The 16,104-nt window shown below is 32.4% G+C and overlaps 3 protein-coding genes across 4 annotated transcripts; 1 reads left to right on the top strand and 2 right to left on the bottom strand.

Moving 5' to 3' along the window:
* Positions 1-3,162: 3,162 nt before the first annotated feature.
* LOC115716504 (uncharacterized) lies at positions 3,163-4,640 on the top strand. The gene is made up of 2 exons (XM_030645315.2): positions 3,163-3,925; positions 4,021-4,640. Exons 1-2 carry the CDS (start codon positions 3,163-3,165, stop codon positions 4,638-4,640), a joined length of 1,383 nt encoding a protein of 460 aa, XP_030501175.2.
* Positions 4,641-7,146: 2,506 nt separating this feature from the next.
* Positions 7,147-7,992, bottom strand: LOC115717174 (RING-H2 finger protein ATL54-like). The gene has a single exon (XM_030646126.2). It carries the CDS (start codon positions 7,880-7,882, stop codon positions 7,280-7,282), a length of 603 nt encoding a protein of 200 aa, XP_030501986.1. The 5' UTR covers positions 7,883-7,992; the 3' UTR covers positions 7,147-7,279.
* A 4,671-nt stretch (positions 7,993-12,663) lies between these two features.
* Positions 12,664-15,363, bottom strand: LOC115716803 (protein TRANSPARENT TESTA GLABRA 1). Of its 2 annotated transcripts, none has more exons than XM_030645707.2 (2): positions 14,079-15,363; positions 12,664-13,240 (listed from the first exon to the last, which is right to left on the bottom strand). In XM_030645707.2, exon 1 carries the CDS (start codon positions 15,104-15,106, stop codon positions 14,090-14,092), a length of 1,017 nt encoding a protein of 338 aa, XP_030501567.1. In that variant the 5' UTR covers positions 15,107-15,363; the 3' UTR covers positions 12,664-13,240; positions 14,079-14,089. The 2 variants fall into 2 exon arrangements, with proteins under 2 accessions (XP_030501567.1, XP_030501568.1); XM_030645708.2 differs by having other exon boundaries at positions 14,084-15,319.
* Positions 15,364-16,104: the final 741 nt, after the last annotated feature.

Genomic DNA, 16,104 nt, shown 5'->3' on the forward strand with positions numbered 1-16,104 from the left:
GGATTTTATGTAAAGTCTTTGTTGATGGTCCTTATCTTAAATACTAATTTCAAGAAATTTTCTATAGATTTTAACCCACAAAAAGAGATAGAGAGAGAAATAAAATACATATATAAATTATTGGGAATGGGGATCACGTGGGTGGATTGTGCCCACTTTCAAATTAAGTAAAAAAAATGTGAGTTGAAATTAAATTTTAAATTTAAATAAAAAAAATTGACATGAAATGAAAGTGACATGAGAGTCATCAATCAAATTCAAATTTAAATAAAAAAAATATGACATGAAATGAAAGTGACATGAGAATCATCAATCAATTCTTGTAAACTTTTTATATATACAAATTGAATCAAGACCAAGGCAGTATACTGCCGTAATAAACAAAAAAAATAAAAACAGTAAAAAAGTTAACTTTGCCGTGTCACAGTATATTTGAAAGAAAAATGGAAAAGTTAATAAATAATGTAAATTTCCCATTTTTTTAAGACAAGTTTCGACATATGTGAGATTGGTTTGAATCTAATTTCATTAAATATAAAAGTTTTGGAATTTAGAGGTTTTGAATTTTATATGGCTAACAAAAATTGGTATTACTGAAATAAAAATAGGATAAGGCTAAGTAGGGAAGTCCTTACATCCAAAAATAGTGAAAATTACAAATATTATGTGTTTTTATATACATATTTTTTTTTAAAAAAAATATAGTTTTTTCTTCAAAAATATTATTTTATGAGAAAATTAAATAGAAAGTTAAAAAATATGGAAAAATCAATTAAAGGTAACTAGATACCCTTTTGCTAGTAACCAGAGAGGTAACCATGTACCTTATATTGTTTTTCATATATTATTAATCTTTTTTCAAAAATTTCTCATAAAACTTTTCTAATAAAAAAAATCATATTTTTATATATTTATACTTTAAAAACCATAAAAATAAAAATTCCCTCCAAAAATATTCATTATCTAACAAGGAGACTATATTTTTCACCACAACCAACATATTAGTCAAATTACAACTTTTAAATTAATTAACACCAATCTTAGTCACAATCTTCAATAAAAACAGCTCAATTAAATTAATATGTTTATACAAAGAAAAAGAAAAAAAGACCGAACATATATAATATTATTAATATATTATGTTTCAATTGGACATAATATAATTTTTTAAATTAATTTTATATATATTTTTAAATAAGACTCTTAGAAAAAAATGTGATTATGTAGATAGTGTTCCAAGGATAGTACACAAATAATCCTAACTATGCAATAATGTGATTTAGGCACCTTATTATTATTATTATTATTATTATTATTATTATTATTATTATTATTATTAATGTAATTTAATATTAAATCTAATATATTTTAATTCAATAATAACAATAAAAGATTGCTATAATCCTACAAACCCTACTAATATAATAATTTTTAAATAGTAGCACTAATCAATCAACATATTTAAAAATATTAGACATTATATGTTCAATAATAATACTCTTAAAAAAAAACATATCAAGCTCTTGACTAATGATAACCACGTGTATATTAATAATCGAAATTAAAAACAGATAAAGTATGACACCCCTATTTTAGCAAGTAATAGTGATCCCCATTTTGTTATTGGAAAAAAAGGCTACAAATTAATGATAGAATATCATTACACTTGTCTAATCATATTGTATATTAACTCCGTAATACAGTACAGTAAAAGTCTTGTTTTTTTGACATGTTTGGTATGTTAGTTTGCTATTGTCTTTGTGTTTGTGAAATATAATCTTCATTCATTATGGCCTCAAGATCGATGGATAATCCGACGTTAGAAGAACAGTTTGCAAACACTTCAATATTGGAAGAACTGGAAGGCATACTGTCTTATGGGGAGGAATGTGATGATCTTTCCGATATTGATAAATGATGGTGCTTGGTGGGTCGTTTCCTCACAAACCGTACGGTTGATTGTCTAGCAATGCAACATAAAATGGCATCGTTATGGAAACCGAGCAGAGGGGTATATGTTAAGGAATTAGATCCAAATCTCTTCCTTTTTCAATTTTATCATGAAGTCGATATCGAAAGGGTAATAGAAGGAAGTCCGTGGACGTTTGATCGTGTGCCTCTTATATTCGAGCGTCTAAAAATTGGAGAGAATCCTAGGGTGGTGCCTCTTAACCGATTGGTATTCTGGGTACAACTACATGAAATGACATCGGGCTTTAAGTCGGCTAGAGTGGTTCGTGACATCGCCAATTATATTAGGGAGTTTGTGGAAGCCGATCCTAATAATTTCTCCGGGGTTTGGCGGGACTATCTTCGTGTACGAGTTAGAGTTCAGGTGGATAAGCCTCTAAAAATAAGAATGAAACTAGAAAGGGTTGGAGGAACGTCTTGCTACGAACAGTTCAAATATGAGGATCTCTCAACTTTCTGCTTCATATGTGGCATTATGGGTCACTCCGAACGCTTCTGCGAACGATTATTTGATACCCCAAGGGAGCAAATTCAGAAACCGTATGGTCTGTTTATGAAGGCAGCTCCTCGCAGACGTCAACATACAATGGGGTCACGGTGGCTTCGAAATGGTGCAGCCTCTACTGCTGGTGGTTCGGGCTCTTCCTTAGACGAGATCAGCAGAATGAATGCTACGGATACGTCATTTGGTGGCAGTGCAAACAATCAGGGAATCAGCAATAACTCTCCCATAATCGAGGGAGGTAGAGTCAATCCTTCAACTTTTAGTGGGACAGTTAAGGAGAATATCTTTCCAATTATTAGAAACAAAGATAATTTTGGAAAGTCAAATATGGGAAATACTGACGTGGGGCAAACTGGTAATGTACAAAATAATGAAATAGTGGTTATTGACAATAAGAGAAGAAGGGCCAATGGTGAATCTTTGAAAGATGGGCCTGAGGATGATAATTTGAATGTTGGGCCGATTATTATATCTGATGAGACCATGGGTTGTGAGGATGAGATGGTGGTAAAAAACTTTAATGGGGCGGGTTCTGGTATCCAGACCCGCCAAGCATTATGAGTTTCCTAAGTTGGAATTGCTGTGGGCTTGGGAACCCGCGGAGTGTTCAATTCCTAAAAGAGGTTATTTCTCAAAAGAAACCCAATTTTGTGTTTTTATGTGAAACCAAATGTGCTAAAAATAGAATGGAATGGATTAAACTTTGTTTGGGCTTTGAAGGCTTATTTATTGTAGAAGCCCAAGGGAGAAGTGGTGGGCTGGCCTTTTTGTGGCGTTGGCAGAGTGAGGGTCGGGTAGTGGGCTACTCAAAGAATCATATTGATGTTGAAATTCAAAGGGAGGGTGAGGTGGCTTGGCGTTTCACGGGGTTGTATGGTGAACCCGATCGAAGCCTAAGGTGGAAAACATGGAATCTTCTCAGGGAGCTATCTTCAACTTCGGACCTGCCCTGGTGCGTAATGGGAGATATGAACAATTTACTCCACTTAACAGAGCAACGTGGTGGTCATCTGTATCCCAGGAACTTGATGGACGGCTTCGCACAAGCTTTGTTGGACAGCAACCTGACGGACATGGAGTTGTTGGGTTATCAATTCACGTGGGAAAGGGGAAGAGGCTCGCCATCATGGATCGAAAGCAAGCTTGACAGAGCTTTGTTCACTCCTAGTTGGGCTCAGGTTTTTACTTCAGCTCTTCTTCATAACTTTGAATTTTCATCTTCTGATCATAGTCCATTATTACTTGAACCTATTGTGGCTCCCCCGTCTTCCCAATTTCGGCATTTTCGCTTCGAAAATGCTTGGTTTAAAGAACCTATGTGTTTGGAGATCATTAAATCTCAATGGGCCGAGGGTGTCAATTTGTCTCAAAAGTTACAAAATTGTGCTATGTCTCTTGCGGAATGGGGTAAATCGATTACTGGGAATTTTGGCAAAAGATTGAAAGAGTGTAAGCAAGAGTTGAAATGTTTGAAAAATAAAAAAAAAATGAGATTTCGGTGCAGAGGTATAAAGAGGTGAAGAAAACTTTGTTTGCAATCTTAGACCAAAGAGAAATTTTCTGGAAGCAAAGGTCAAAACAATTTTGGCTAAAAGAGGGCGACAAAAATAGCAAGTATTTCCATGTATCGGCTAGTACACGAAAGAAGAAGAACCAGATTTTGAAGCTGCGTAATGATAGTGATGAATGGGTAGATTGGGATCATGGCTTATCGGATTTGATTGGGGAATACTACGCTTCTCTTTTTACTGCTTCAAACTCATCGTGTCCTAAAGTCATAGATTGCATTTTGCCATCTATTTCGGCTCAACAAAATGAAGACCTCATGATGCCGGTTACGAGGGAAGAGGTGAAGTGTGCGGTTTTTCAAATGCACCCGGATAAGAGTCCAGGTCCGGATGGAATGACACCAGCCTTTTTTCAAAAAAGTTGGTCTATTGTTGGGGATGAGGTGGTTCGGCTGGTACAGAATTTTCTTAGTCTCGACTCTTTGGAGGATATTGGCAAAGGGACTAACATGGTGCTTATTTCAAAGAAAGGGAACCCAGAGAAATTGACGGATCTTCGCCCTATTGCTCTATGTAATGTACTCTACAAGGTCATCACAAAAGTAATTGCAAGTAGACTAAAGCCTATGTTGGATGGTATTATCTCAGCCCCGTAGAGTGCTTTTATACAAGGAAGGCTCATTTCTGATAACATCATGGTATCCTTTGAAGTCTTACACTATCTCAAAAGGAAGCGTCAAGGGAAGGAGGGCTACATGGCATTGAAGCTTGATATGAGTAAAGCTTACGACCGTATCGAGTGGGGTTTCTTAAGAGCGGTTCTTCTCAAGATGGGTTTTGCCGAGATATGGGTTGATCGGGTGATGCTTTGTGTCTCTTCGGTTCAATATACAATTATCCATGGTGGACATGAGATTGGACCTATATCACCAACTAGAGGTATACGCCAGGGAGATCCCTTGTCACCCTACTTATTCATTCTTTGTGCAGAGGGGCTTTCGGCTTTAATTCATAGATATAAGCGTAATGGTTGGATCCATGGTATCAAAGTGGCTCGAGGTGCTCCACAAATTTCTCACATGTTATTTGCAGACGATAGTTACCTATATAGTAAAGCAACTTTGAATGAAGTAGGTCGGGTCCAAGAGTTGTTATCCAAGTTTGAGAGGGCTTCGAGGCAGAAAGTTAATTTACAAAAGTCCTCCATCTTTTTCAGCACCAATACAAGACAAGACATGAAGGATATCCTTTGCCAAACCTTACAAGTTCAAGAAGCGGATAAGGATAGTCTTTATCTAGGACTCCCTAGCACTTTGGGGAGGAAAAAGACCGCTGTTTTGGGCTATTTGACAGATAAGGTTAAAAAGAGACTTATGGGGTGGGAAGGAAAGCTTTTGTCGCGCGCTGGGAAAGAGGTTCTAGTCAAAACAGTAGCTCAATCTCTACCAAGCTACGCTATGAACGTGTTTCTGCTGCCACTTGAGATCACGAGGGATATTGAGAAGCTAATGACTAAGTTTTGGTGGAAGTCTTCATCGAAACAAAATAAAGGAATTCATTGGATGTCTTGGGATAGATTGTGCAAGCATAAGGAGCTCGGGGGAATGGGATTTAGAAGTTTGTGGGATTTTAATCTTGCAAGGCTTGGTAAACAAGGTTGGCGTCTCCTTCATCACCCGAATACTTTGGCGTCTAGGGTCTTTAAAGCAAGGTACTTTCCACAGGATAACTTTCTTTCAGCCAAATTAGGAAGTAATCCTAGCTTTGTTTGGAGGAGTATTCTAAAGGCTCAATCCTTAGTTCGCAGTGGCTCTAGATGGATAGTTGGATCGGGTGAGCAGATTAAGGTTCTTGGAGATGCTTGGTTACCAGATATGACTAATCCTATGGTCACTTCTAGTCCTCTCGGCCTGCAAGAAGCAAGGGTGCATAATCTCATGATCCCGTCATCTCGTGAATGGGATGTGGAGTTAATCAATGATATGTTTAATGATAGAGATCGAGCTCTTATTCTTAGCATCCCTCTAAATTTGACGATCCATGAAGACAAGATAGTATGGATCAAGGAAGTGTCGGGGTTGTACTCAGTCAAGTCGGCTTACAAACTGGTACAAGAAATAAATGGTACATGGAATAGCGCCACCTCCTCTATTTTTTGGAAGAAGTTTTGGAAGTTGCACATACTGTCCAAGATGAAGGACATGGTCTGGCGGGCTTGTACAAATTGCCTTCCCACCATGGTTCAACTCCGTACTAAGCATGTGGATGTTGCAATGGAGTGCCCGATGTGTAATGAGAGCGCGGAGTCGATCATTCATTGTTTGGTCGAATGTCCAGCGGCTCAAAGATGCTGGAACAGAGTGGGGATTGGGACTGGGGTGGCTACGGGTGCTGGTTTTTCTAGCTGGTTTGAGGCGTGTTTCCAGCAGTCAAATGAGGACAGCCGAGACATGCTTGTTGCAACTTGTTGGGCAATTTGGGGGGCCCGTAATGACAAGGTATGGAACCAAAAAAACACTGACGCAATGGAAGTAGTGTCATCTGCAAAGAGTTATCTTGAACAATGGAAAATTGCTCAAGTTTCAGGGTTCGAAACTACATTATCTGGTTTAACCAAGGATGATGGAGCGGAGCAAAGGAGATTACCACCGTCAAATAGTGCCAAGATCAATGTAGATGGAGCTATTTTTGCAGATAAAAATGAGTTCGACCTTGGCTTTGTTGTTCGAGACGACAAGGGGTTCTTTATTGAAGGGAAGACAAGGCTTTTCCATGGAAAAGTAGCTGCGGAAGTGGCTGAAGCTTTGAGCTTCAGAGAAGCGCTCAGTTGGATAAAACAAAATTCCAATTGGCCACATGTTATTGTGGAAATCGACTGTTTGCTTGTGGTACAATCATTAAGGAGCTCCTTTAGAATGATTTCTGTGTTTGGTGATTTGATTAATGATTGTAAGATGATGCTTAATGATTTATCTTTTATTTCGTTTTCTTTTGTTAAACGATCTGCGAATGTGGTTGCTCATAGTTTTGCTAGAGCGTCCCGTTCATATCCTGATCGTACTTTCAGTTTGGGGATGTCCCAACTGAGTTGTTATCGTGCTTGGTAACAGAGTTTGATGCTTAATAAAGCTTGAAATTTCATTCAAAAAAAAAAAAAATCATATTGTATATTTATATCGCTTTTTTTCCTTCAATTTTTATATAGATAAATTCTATATATGTTAGGTACACCCAGGAGAAACTATACAATTATAATAAAATAATTGAAGAAGTAACTATTTATTAATAATGATTATTAATTGTGGTGACCAAAGAGATAATCATCTCCAAAAAGGTACATCATCCTCTCCTTCCTCCATGGATCATCATCATCATCATCTTGATTTTGTGCCAACAACTTGGATCGGCAAAGAGGACAAGAAGGTTGACCTTGGTCAACCCAAGCATCCAAACACTCTTTGTGGAACACGTGGCAACAGTTGATTGGCACTCTCACCTCTTCCTTACCCTCTATCTCATTCATACACACAATGCAATAATTACATGATGATGATGGTGATGGTGGTGATGATCCAATGTTACTCTTCTCCAACAAGGTGTTGTAGGGCATCATTGGAATTCGCTTCTTGATTGACTCCCCGGCCGTGATGAAAAACACGGCCGGGACTGCCACCAATGAAGGAGGCGGACGATGATCATCATTCTGATCATCGTGATCATAATCATGATTAATAGTATTATTAAAAAAATTTATGAGTGTGAGAAAGTGTTTTAGATGGGAAAATAGAGGAGAAGAATAAAATTTAGAAGTAGCATTAGTGATTTGATGATGAAAGAGTTTTAGAGTTGTTACAATAGAATTACTTCTTCTAATAAGACTCAAGTATGGCAAACCCATTTATATAAATATGATGATATGTTATGATATGATGAAGAGAGAACTACAAAAAAATATTGGGTTATTTATAGGTAAAGAATAATTATTTAAGTGGGGCCAATTTTATGGGTTTTACTATATATATAGCTGCACTAATAATTATAATATAAGTAGGGAAAGAAGAGACGTGATAAGGAAAAAAATTCCATCTTGATTCAGTCCTATCTCTCAAAATTTGACTTTTTTATTTTTGTTGGAAATCAAATTACTTAAAAATTTAAAGTAAGTCTACGGTGCTCTTTTAAAAAGATATTTAGGTAGACTTGTAATTTGTTTAAGCATATAAGAATGTTTTTTATTTATTTTTTTTTATTATTATAATTGTAGATTTATAGTTATTTATGATTACATATTAATTTTAAAAAAATTTAAAGTAATTTACAATGCCGAAAATTTTCGAGAGACATCTATGAATAAAGAAAATAGAGAAAAATAAACACTCAGACTATAATAATAGCAACAATCTTGACAAAATCAAAAATAGTGTAGAAATTAACAAAACCTAACTAGAGCCATTGTAGGGTCGAGAAACGATCAGCAAGCCCTGGCTAGACAAAAAAGTCAAGCGTAAGTTACAAACTGGTAGAGGGAAACTTAGAGAGAAAGATGTACATATTTTATTATTGAGCATTGTTTTTGGATACCAGTAGTATCTAATACTTTCTATAAGTGACACTTTACGACTAGTTATCAATATTCTTTAAAAATTATTTTCTAAAATTATTTTCTACAGTGATATAGAGTCTCCTACTTAATTACACTATAACTTTTAACAATTTAATAATGAAATAGTGTTAATTAGTGCACTCTTTTTGAAATGATATAAAGTTGGGATGTGATGATATTATTATTGTTATAATTATTATTATTATTATTATGTCTTCTTTTTGACTACTTTTATATATAGCTTGAGATCGTGCGTATAGCATGGTGTGCGGGGAAAGGAATAGGAAAATACCAATTCCCATTTTCCACCCTATGGGGAGCACCTTGTGTTTCTTTTGATCTTAATTATAAGATAATCTTTTTGTTAATATTAATTAATTCTTAATTTTACTACATATTAGTGCTACTACTTGGCTTTAATTCTTTGCTTTATATATTTTGATTCTTTGAAGATATATATGTCATGTGAATAACATATAACAAATATCATATTCTAATTTGGGTAAATACTATTTTGGACCATGTATTTTATAAATGTTACCAATTGAACCTTTTATTTTGTTAAATGAAAAAATAGACCCCATATTTTCTAAAATAGTACAAATAAGACCATGAATTGATTTTTTGTCAAAATAAAATTTAATTATAATTCGATCTAAAAGTGCTATGACAAAATTATTTATATTTTCTATATCTATTCGTATTAGAAATTGTCTTCAAGTTGGTTATATTAAAAAAAAAAATTATCAAAAAGTTGTGTCATACTGTACCAACATTTTTAAAGGTAAGTCCAGTACGACTTGTAGGCTTAATATTTTTGTGTCATACTTTACTTAAATCGATCCATTTTTCTTAACCAGTTCGACCCGTTTTTGCCCGAATTCCTGCTTTCCTTTTCTATATTGTTTCACAATTATTAAGCTAATCATAAATCATATGAATTTTTTATAACTTTAATTATTTTTATATAATTTCTTAACAATATTTTACAGACAATTATATAAATAATTATTAGAATTTAATTACTTATAATTACTCAAATTTTTAAGACATTTTACAAATAAATTAACATATAGTTTTAGTTTTATATTTTTTTAATAATTTTAATTATAATCATAATATTTAATATTATATTTAAGTTTTATTATTATTTTAATTTATTTATACTTAATAAATACATATTACATATTACTATTATCAAATCATATAATCAGTGAGACTCACTAGCAGAACCACCGTTTATCAAAAATACACGGTCGAGACACTATCTAAAACTATAAATTATATTTATTTGTAAGCTCATTATTAAAAAAAAAATAACCCAACATTTATGGTTCACTCATCATCATGATCATATTTCTCTTGAAGAAATTTTCCCTAGGGAATGATCACTAGAAACTGTCTTTTAATTATGGACTCAAAGCTCAACCAAAAATAAGTATAGGCATGAGAGAACCATAATAATTAATTATCTTGATTATTATCACTATCGAACATTGCTATTAGGTACCAGTGGTGTCTAGCACCTTTGCGACATGTCGCGTTGTGATTGGCTAGTGATACTCTCTAAAAGTTATTATATTAAATTATATGGGACCCGATACTTAGTTGGACCAATAGCGATATTAACACATAAAAAAGTACTAGGCACCACTAGTGCCCTTTAGCATTTCTCTATCACTATCGGATGGTAAATTAACATAATAATTAATGTGTAATCAATGCTTGTTGAAAGATAATTATTAAGATATCAACTTAATTTATTATTATAGTAAATTAACTTTTAGTCTTTTTTTTTCAAATATTAACTTGCTTCTATATTCTATAGAAAAAGAAAGGGATAATTAAATGGTTTTGTTGGGGTGTCTTTTCATATCATCCTATCCAATACATTACAAAGATTAAAACATCCTCCCAATGTTGCACAGGTTAAAATGTTTTTATTATTATTAATTACAGTTTTGTTACTAATTATTTTAAAAATAATTAAGTAAAATTATTACAAATTTTATGAGTTTTTATATAATGTGCAAAAATATGATTTCCTTTTACTCAAAACGGTAATTTTATGGGAAAAAAAATAAAATATAAGAGAATTCTTCTATATACAATTTTTTAATTTTTTTTTTTTTTTCAAATTTACGGTTTGTGTTTCTAAAGTAGTTATAACACTAGTTGCAATAGGGATTTCTATACGATTTTTTGTTGCAATTTAGGTTGCAATAGAAATTTCTACGTAAAATTCCGTAAAAAAGCCAAAAAAAAAAAAAAAAAAAAAAAAAAAAACTACTTTGAAATGTAAAAATGAAAAAACCTCTAAAATATATATATAACTAGTTACCATTTATAACAACTAGTTACTCCTACTGTTTTTCCCACAATATATATATGTATAGGGATATGATTTTGTCCCGTTATTGTACTTTCACGGATTGTAATCCGTAATGTACGACAGCCGTCAAATGAGAGAGTTATTTGATCTAACGGCTGACATTGATCTAGGGGTAATTAGGGTTAAAAAATAAAAACGTACCCTGACACTCATTTAATGTACCCTGAGACCCATCTAATGTACCACGGAATACATTCCGTGAAAGTACATCACGGGACAAAATCATATCCCTATATATGGGTGACTATTCAATGGTTACATTTTTATTGTAACCATATGGTTACATTTTTTTTTAACCTGTAATAGCAGGTTACTAATAGGTAAACTTTCCTTTTTTAGATTTAATTAATTATAATTAACTATTTTCTTAAAATAATTAATTAAATAGACATTCCTTTTTTAGAATTATTTAATTATAATTAACTATTTTCTTAAAATAATTAATTAAATATATAACAAGACCTCTTTTAGCAATTAATATTTATATTTAAATCCTTACTTGACTTATTTTAATAATTAAACCATTTAATTATAATATTTACAATAAAATTTATTTTTTTTTTTACAAAAATTAAACTTCTTTTGACACAAATTAAAATTCTCTTCTTATAATAAATTTTCAAATAATTAATTATTTTTAAATGATATTTAATTATTTTGTTACAATTATATGAACTAAGTATGAGGCCTTAAGCTAATCAATCGATAACAAGTGCAGCCATTTTTTTTTCTAAAAAATCCTTCAACTTATTTCATTTTTTACTTTTTAAATATTTAAATAAACAAATTAAATAATTAAGTGTAATAATTTAAAATTAAGATTACAAGTATAATAAAATTTAAATTATGAAATTATATGTGCATAATTTTAAATTATAAAAAGTTTTGCTATAAAATTTTAAATAATTTAAGTATAAAAAAATAAATTGCTAAAAGATCCTTATATAGTAATGAATTGCAAAAAATTAATTAATAATTATAATTAATTTAATTTAAAATATAATTAATCTTAATTAAAGTTTTATAAGAAAATAAATGATTAGGTTACTTTCAGGTTATAAGTTATTTATTATTTATTTTTATTTAATTTCCAAAATAATCACAACCATTTAATAGTAATCCAATGGCTTAAAAAAAATGTAACCATGATGGTTACAATAAAAATGTAACCATTGAAACTTCTTCCCCCTATATATATATATATAAATATATATATATATTTATTTGTAAACCTTTTCCATAAAAAACCCCATTAATTAATTAATAATTATTAATGATATTATACTTATTGCATTAATTTGCATTTAAAATAAAGTACATTTTTTGTTTGAGTCTTTTAATTATTTCTAATTGTAAACATGTACTAGTTTTTTTAAACAATGTTCTATTAACTTATAAATGATATTGGAGTACAAAAACAAATATAACATTTTTTTATTCCGAATTCAACCCTACATTTACATTAATTTTTTTTATAACATTTACACCTTATGCTAATTATGGTCATTGACAAAATTTGCATTTTACTATAATATTATTTCAAAAACCTCAAAATAACAAACTAAATAAGATGTAAAATCTTAAAAAGAACACCAAACTATAATTTTTGTTTCATTTTGGCTTTCCAAACTTTCACAAGCAATGATAAGTTTTCCACAAACAAAACTCAGAAGCAAAAGTGGTACTACAGCAACAAGAACTAATCCTTTTTTTCATAATCTCTACCGAAATTGTCGTTCGGTTAGCATTTTGCAAAGATGTTAGTGAGTCTTACCAAGACAGAAACTCAATCCAAATAACTACATAAACAATTAACACAATCAAGTCACTAACTCAAAATTGAATGAATTCTAAAACAAGCAACTCTTTGCTTGCTTAATCATGCTCTAAGAATGTTAACTAGACTTAATCTTTCACTGAATTACTCTCTACCTTTAATTCTTTTTCTTTAGGTAAAACATTTCGAGCTATCAAGGACACATACAAAAGAGATTAGAGGAGAGGCAAGCCTACATATAACACAAAGATTGTGGTGAAGAACAAAATAAGGTACACAAAACTACACCTACAAAACCAAGCCAGAAATAGTGTAATAAAACAATAAATATAACTCGCCACGAAGACAAGCTACGTGCAAGAACTACAACTCTTCTTCCTAAAACATTAGAACATATCTGACCGATTAATGAAAAATATTTACTAAATACCGGCTTGGTTTGGTCTATATGTCAACAACATCATCTTCAATCCCCCATTAGAGCCTGCATTAAAGTGAAATACGCAGAATAAGCTTTCGCCAGAATAATACAAGTATACAACAGGCTCACAAATCGTATGAAACAGTCAAGGAGCATAGAATTCAGAAATCGTATGAAGTTTAAGATTTTCAAAACATGACCATGCTAGCTCATTTATGCTTATGCAGAAAAGATAATTTAACTAGAGACTAAATTACGGCCCGAGATTACATGCCTTAATTTAAGATTAACATTCAAAATCTGGTTTTAGTTTCATTAGTATTGAGTTCCGAAAATTAGCTTTAGGCTACCTTTGGTAGGAGAACAAGAAGTTAAGGAAATATGAATATTTTAGTCGTAGGATCGGTTACACTCTAAAATTACTATAATATTGAATGAAACCAAAATAAGTTACAAATAGAGGATTTTAAATCCATTGCTTAACAATCTCTTCCCTCAAAACAACCAATCTTCCCAAAACCCATCCAATAATCTCCCTCCAAACACACTCAAGAATATACTCGCTGTCCTCCTCATTACAGCCCTATTCTATTTCTAGTAAGTGAAAGTCAAGTTTAAACTTTAAAGAGTTTACAAAATCTACTTAATGTATCAACAAAACAATGCAAACTTCTTTGAAAAATGCTCACATTAAAACTGAAACAAAACCGACACTCCTCTATTGGTTAAAAAGAAATCTACTTCAATGTTATGAATTAAATAAAAGCATTTCAAAACATGAACAGGATCACCAATAAAATCTAAGATTCTTTTCACACTTACTATAGCAATAAAACATGTATAAAATTAGCAGCAAAAGTTGAACTTTTCTTAAGAGTGATGAAAGAAAAAGGAAGCTCACCTCACCTCATCTCAAACTTTCAAAAGCTGCATCTTATTAGAAAAAGCAATGGCAATCCAATCAGGCTGAGCAGCAGACCACTGCAACTGGTTAATTTCAGAGCCAGCAGAGTACATAGAAATGGGATCAATCCCATTAGGTCCAGCCACAGTAGGTAACTCCCAAATAAGAGCTTGACTATCATCCCCAGCTGAACAAATATGTCTATAACTCTGAGGAGCCCAAGCAATAGCATTAACTCCAGCACGGTGTCTCTCTAGCTCAGCCACCGGCATACTAGGAGACCTAATATCCAAGATCACAACTTTATTACTATCCATCAAAATTGTTGCCATATACCTCAAATCCTGCTTATTCCAAGCCAATCTAAGCAAAGGGGTATCAGGTTGAGGACTCTCATAGATGATTGTGGAGTGTTCTTTATCTCTCAAATCAAAAATTCTGACTGACCCATCAGCCGAAACCGAAGCAAAAACCCTTGCTTCACCCCAAGCTATATCGTAAACCTCTTTATCGTGAGCAATCAATTGAGTTTCAACCACTCCTTTATCAATATCCCAAATTGTACAAGTGGTATCGATAGAAGAAGTTCCAATTCTCCTAGGCTCGATCTCGTTCCAATCGAAAGATGTCAAGGGAGCACAGAACTCGCTGGACTTACTGTTGTTGAGAACAGAGATGGGTTCGATCGAGTTATCACGAACCTCCCAGAGTCGGAGATAATCGCCGGAGGAGGCGAGAATGTCGGATGATTTTTGGAGTGTAGAAGGGTGGAACATTAGCTTCGTGGGAGGGTATGGGTGGTCGAAGGAAAGCGAAGGTTGGGAATTTAGGGTTAGGGTTTCTGGGTCGAAGGAGAGAATATCAACACGGTTAGAGATTTCTTCGATGAAGCTTCCGACAGCGATTCGGTGGTTTCGGGTTTGGGTTTGGGTTGAGGAAAGAGCCATGGCGTACATTGGGTAAGGGGAATCATAGGTTACCGAATTGTCGGGTCTGAGATGGGATTCTTGGGTGGAATTCTCCATTTTCTCGGGAAAATTTGGTGCCCAATTTTCTGGGAAAAGATTTGGGTTTTGGGTTTTATTAAAGATTGGATTTTTATTTTTTTTTCGAAGAATGGTTGTTGAGTTTGAGGAAGAAAGACAGGTAGCGTTTCGTTGTAGAAACGACGTAGTTTCGAGGAAATGAACAGAAAAGCTCTTTTGGTCAACAAAGACCTTTTAGAATATTCTACTCCAAGATTTTGTAAAGTAAGAGTCAAAAAAGTATAAATTAAGGAAGACAATAGGAAGAAATTCACAAGAAAAATATCACTTCATTGAAATTGTGAACATTCTTTAAACTACAAAACTCATATATTTCAATTGCTAATTAGGATTTTTTTTAGTTGGATATGTTTTAAATTGTGTTATGTACATTTTTTAAATAGTTAATAATTCTCTTTAAACTAAAGAGATTGTTGGATTTAAAAATTTATGTATGATTTTGTTCAAGTTTGTTGATAGGTACCTCATGTAGATAAAAGATTAAGTAGCACGATTTACTATACATTTAAGTTCGGGAAGTACAATTTAATACATGAATAATATTTGCTACATTAGATGTCTAGTTGTAAAATTGAATAAATATTCTCCAATTCAACAATCTCAATTGTTGGGGAATGACATAAAAATTCAAAATATAATTTAGTACATGTCAAAATTTAAGAGAGGAGAATCCTAATTAGTCTTTTTAAAACAAAAATACATACAATTTTAAGGTTCTCCATTTATGATAACTACTAATTTATTGTATCAAAAATAAAGTTTAAATAACTAATTTTACTACCATTGAAAATAATAATAATAAAAAAAAAATAATTACATAAGATACTATTTTTTGTAAAATCCACTGTGTTATGCTTTGTGACTTAAATAAGGAAACTTAAAATATATCTACCAAGAAGCTTCCTCTAAAAGAAAGAAAAATAGATTTTAGTCTACTTCATGACGATAGAATATGGGAAGATGAAAGCGTAATTGAG

This window comes from Cannabis sativa, unplaced genomic scaffold, assembly GCF_029168945.1.
Source record: "Cannabis sativa cultivar Pink pepper isolate KNU-18-1 unplaced genomic scaffold, ASM2916894v1 Contig2, whole genome shotgun sequence".
Lineage (NCBI taxonomy): Eukaryota > Viridiplantae > Streptophyta > Magnoliopsida > Rosales > Cannabaceae > Cannabis > Cannabis sativa.

Bases quoted from the DNA above. Each gene is read 5' to 3' on its own strand.
- LOC115716504 (XM_030645315.2), top strand. From the start codon at position 3,163: ATGGAATGGATTAAACTTTGTTTGGGCTTTGAAGGCTTATTTATTGTA. The intron at 3,926-4,020 runs GTAAGCAAGAGT...TTGCAATCTTAG, and splicing joins TGGCAAAAGATTGAAAGAGT to ACCAAAGAGAAATTTTCTGG.
- LOC115717174 (XM_030646126.2), bottom strand. From the start codon at position 7,882: ATGGGTTTGCCATACTTGAGTCTTATTAGAAGAAGTAATTCTATTGTA.
- LOC115716803 (XM_030645707.2), bottom strand. From the start codon at position 15,106: ATGGAGAATTCCACCCAAGAATCCCATCTCAGACCCGACAATTCGGTA.